The sequence below is a fragment of the Cryptomeria japonica genome, chromosome 7 (genome assembly GCF_030272615.1).
Source record: "Cryptomeria japonica chromosome 7, Sugi_1.0, whole genome shotgun sequence".
In the NCBI taxonomy this organism is placed as follows: Eukaryota; Viridiplantae; Streptophyta; class Pinopsida; order Cupressales; family Cupressaceae; genus Cryptomeria; species Cryptomeria japonica.
In genome coordinates, this window is record NC_081411.1 from 358,081,247 (window position 1) to 358,085,127 (window position 3,881).

Consider the following 3,881-nt stretch of genomic DNA (forward strand, 5'->3'; position numbering starts at 1 on the left):
CTCTGTTCACAGATCGTTTAAGCGGAAAACGTGTCCTGCTTATATTAGATGATGTGGCTACTGATGAACAATTGAATGCTTTGGTGGGGGGTTGGCTAGCCCCTGGCAGCAGAGTCATTATAACATCTAGAAACGAGCACATTCTCAATGTTGCTCGGGTCCCGTCGGAATACATCCATGAGGTGAATGGATTGGATATAAGTGAAGGTCTCCGGTTGTTCAGTTGGCACGCTTTTCTCAGAGCGTCTCCAGATACCAGTTATGAATATCTTTCCAGAGAAATAGTGGAAGCTTGTAGGGGGCATCCTCTTTGTATGATAAGAAGAATGACAGAGACAGAGGTTGCTGGGAGGAAGCCCGTGACAACATTACCCTCATCCAAAAAATTCACGATGTGCTTTACATCAGTTATAGAGGTCTTAGTGATGAGGAAAAGGAAATCTTTATTGACATTGCTTGCTGCTTCATTGGAGAACAAGAAAAGTTTCCCATCGTTTTCTGGAAGTCCTTACAATATAAGATGGTGGACACTGCTTTATGTAATCTTTCAATGAAGTTATTGATAAAGATTGCCGATAGAGGATTGTTTGGTATGTATGACCGTTTGAGAGATATGGGGCGGATCATTGCTGAAAAAGAAAAAGACGGAAACCGACGATGGGAGGCTGCCCATTTAAGAAAGATTGATTTCATTCGCCTTACAGTCAATGAAGGCAATCCACAAAGGCTTCACATGATTTACAGACATAATCTTCGCTATCTTCATTTGCAGAATGTGACCATTGAAGACATGACAGAAAATACTCTGCCTTCAAGTTTGATATGGTTAAAATTGGAAGACTGTACCTTTGCAACTGGGAAGTATAGAGCAATAAAGAAGATCCTTGCAGCAATAAGGGAGCAGGGTCACTCCACACCTGCAGATAACAGTTGGCAATTGAAGATTATGCAACTAAAAGGTTGCTCTAATTTGGACAGCATTCCTATCTCTTCCCTTTTTTCATTTCCTTGTGTACAGCTGCTGCAGCACTTGGACTTGGAAAGGTGCAGAGGTTTAGATTATCTCCCTGATACCATTTGCAGATTGTCACAGCTTCAAACATTGAACTTGGCATGGTGGGATATGTTAAATGAACTCCATCCTAAAATTGGTAACCTGTCACAGCTACAGCACTTGGACTTGAAAGGGTGTGGTAGTTTAAATAACCTACCTCCTTCCATTGGTGGGCTGTCACATCTGGAGTATTTGAACTTGGAAATGTGTTATAACTTAAAGAATCTTCCTGATACCATTGGCGATCTACCGCAGCTGCAGCACTTGAACTTGGAAGCGTGTTTTAACTTAAAGGACCTCCCTCATTCCATTGGCGCTCTGTCACAGCTGCAACACTTAAACTTGAAAATGTGTTATACATTAAATAACCTCCCTCCCTGAGACCATTGGCAACCTATCGCAACTGCAACACTTGGACTTGGAAGGGTGTGCAAGCTTAACTGACCTCCCTGGCACCATTCGTAATCTGTCACTGTTGCAATACTTTACGAAGCCTTCCAAAATGGCTAAACGTGCCATCCAAAGCCGTAGCAGATATCATGAATATATGCCTCCCACCACTGGACTTGCCTTCCAAACAGATAAGAGGTATCATGTGTTTCTGAGTTTCAGGGGACCAGATGTCAGAAACACTCTGGTTGCTCATCTCTACCAAGCTCTCTCCGCAGCAGGACTCAATGTCTTCTTAGACAGTGACAAATTGGAAAAGGGGGAAGTAATTGAGTTGAGCTTGGAAACAGTAATCGAACGCAGTGCCATACGAATTCCCATATTTTCCACAGGCTATGCAAACTCGGCTTGGTGTCTCAAAGAGGCCGCTTCAATGTTGAAATACCCTGGTTTGATTATTCCTCTCTTTTATGCTGTGGATCCAGTGGATGTTAGATATCCTTCGAAGAATTCCAGTCCGTATAAGCAATCTTTTCTCAAACATTATAGCCATTCAGATCAATACCCAAGAGAAGAGATTGAGTGGTGGAAGTCTGTCCTTCAACATATCTGTCCATGCCTAAATTTTGGTGGCCATTCAGTTCGATACCCAAGAAGAGAGATTGACAGTTGGAAGGATGCTCTTCAAGAGATCTCTTCTCGCTCAGGCTGGTCCATGGATATAACTCAAGGGTAAGGAATGAGCCTCTTTCACTTTCTGCTTGCTTTTCGATTTTTTTATTAATTATTTTGCCGCTGGATAATGGATGACAAATGTGTCTCTACTCAAATATAACTATTAAATAAGTCTGGCTTATAATTTTACTTTGGACTCGGAAAATATTATGGTTCGCAAATGATACCCTTCATAAGTTAAAACGAAAAGCCAACCTCCAGCTATATTAATAGTTGAAAAAATATTATATACCAGAATAGATAATATATAGTTCTGGGGAGATATTATTTTTCATTATAAAATTTAATTGGATTTCTTTTGTTTGTGACACCATTTTTTATTTGAATATAATTTAATTGGTAGATTTTAAAATTATTAAAAGATACTTAAAATTTATGTCGATTTTAAATTTTAAAATTAAATTTTACAACAAATTTAAATTTATGTGGATTTTAAATTTTACAACAAATTTAAATTTATGTGGATTTTAAATTTTACAACAAAACTTTGTTGGATGTAAATTATTTCTAACATGCCCTTTCATTTAATATATGTGAATGCTTGATTTTCTTCTCTGAATTTTACCTTCTTGACTTTCCTGCTTCTCTTTGGAATGGGGTAGAACAACGATTAAGTAATAGCTTTGGAATTTCTATTAAATATACTCCGACCATTGCAGCCTTGAAGCTCGTCTACTAAGGACGGTGGTGAATGATCTGGTTGACATTGGACAGGGTGACGTTAGAAGTTGCCAAGCATCCAGTTGGATTGGACAGCGTGAAGAATGCTCTCATTCAGAAACTGAATCTCAATTCAGTGGATGATGTGATTAAAATTGGAATATGGGGGATTGGTGGTATTGGTAAAACCACAGTTGCCAAGGCTCTATACAATCAAGTTTATATGGAATTTGAAGCTGTTTCTTTTGTTTTTAATATCAGTGCCACTGCTGCAGATGAGACAGGTCTAATAAGATTGCAGAGAGAAGTTCTCAGGGATTTATGCAATTATGATGGTGAAGTGTACAGTGTTCTTCAGGGCAAATCTTTGTTCAAAGATCGTTTGAGAGGAAAACTCGTACTCTTGTCTTGGATGATGTTGATGCTATGGTACAATTGGATGCTTTGGCTGAGGATTGGCTCGTCCCTGGCAGCAGGGTTATAATAACTTCTAGGGACATGAACATTCTCAATGTTGCAAACATCTCATCTGAATGCATCCATGAGATGAGTGGATTGGAGACAAATGAAGCTCTACAATTATTTAGTTGGCATGCTTTTTTAAGAGCACCTCCAATTCCCGGTTACGAAGATTTGTCTAGAAGAGTAGTAGAAGCTTGTAAGGGGCATCCTCTTACATTAGAAGTGATAGGATCCTTCCTCTATCGTAGGAAAGATACAAGTTGCTGGATAGAGGCCCTTAACAACATTACTCTTAACAACATTACTTCTTACACCTCTATATTCACATAAGACTCAAGATCATTTGGCAGGAAAACGTGTGCTGCTTGTTCTGAACGATGTGGATTCTGTTGTACACTTGGTTTCTCTAGTTGGGGATTGGCTTGTGTGTTTTTTGTTTTTTATGCTGGTAGCAGAGTTATTATATCTTCGACAGACAAGATCTGAATGTTTGGGTCGCATCCGAAGGCATCCCCGTGGAAACTAGGAGAAATTCTTTGTTATTGCCAAAATTGCAACCCGTCACAAAAGGTAATAATTT

General features: G+C 39.3%; 2 protein-coding genes across 2 annotated transcripts; both read left to right on the plus strand.

The window, feature by feature from the left end:
• The first annotated feature begins 613 nt into the window (after positions 1–613).
• LOC131856756 (disease resistance protein RPV1-like) lies at positions 614–1,435 on the plus strand. The gene has a single exon (XM_059208678.1). The coding sequence runs from the start codon at positions 614–616 to the stop codon at positions 1,433–1,435; it is 822 nt and encodes a 273-aa protein (XP_059064661.1).
• Positions 1,436–1,556: 121 nt separating this feature from the next.
• On the plus strand, positions 1,557–3,631 carry LOC131856757 (disease resistance protein Roq1-like). Its single transcript, XM_059208679.1, has 3 exons — positions 1,557–2,176; positions 2,894–3,123; positions 3,198–3,631. The coding sequence occupies exons 1-3, from the start codon at positions 1,557–1,559 to the stop codon at positions 3,629–3,631; spliced, it is 1,284 nt and encodes a 427-aa protein (XP_059064662.1).
• Positions 3,632–3,881: the final 250 nt, after the last annotated feature.

Excerpts from the sequence above, each read along its gene's own strand:
- LOC131856756 (XM_059208678.1), top strand. The coding sequence starts at position 614 with ATGGGGCGGATCATTGCTGAAAAAGAAAAAGACGGAAACCGACGATGG.
- LOC131856757 (XM_059208679.1), top strand. The coding sequence starts at position 1,557 with ATGGCTAAACGTGCCATCCAAAGCCGTAGCAGATATCATGAATATATG. Across the intron at positions 2,177-2,893 it reads TCCATGGATATAACTCAAGG|GGTGACGTTAGAAGTTGCCA; the intron begins GTAAGGAATGAG and ends GACATTGGACAG. Across the intron at positions 3,124-3,197 it reads CACTGCTGCAGATGAGACAG|GGCAAATCTTTGTTCAAAGA; the intron begins GTCTAATAAGAT and ends AGTGTTCTTCAG.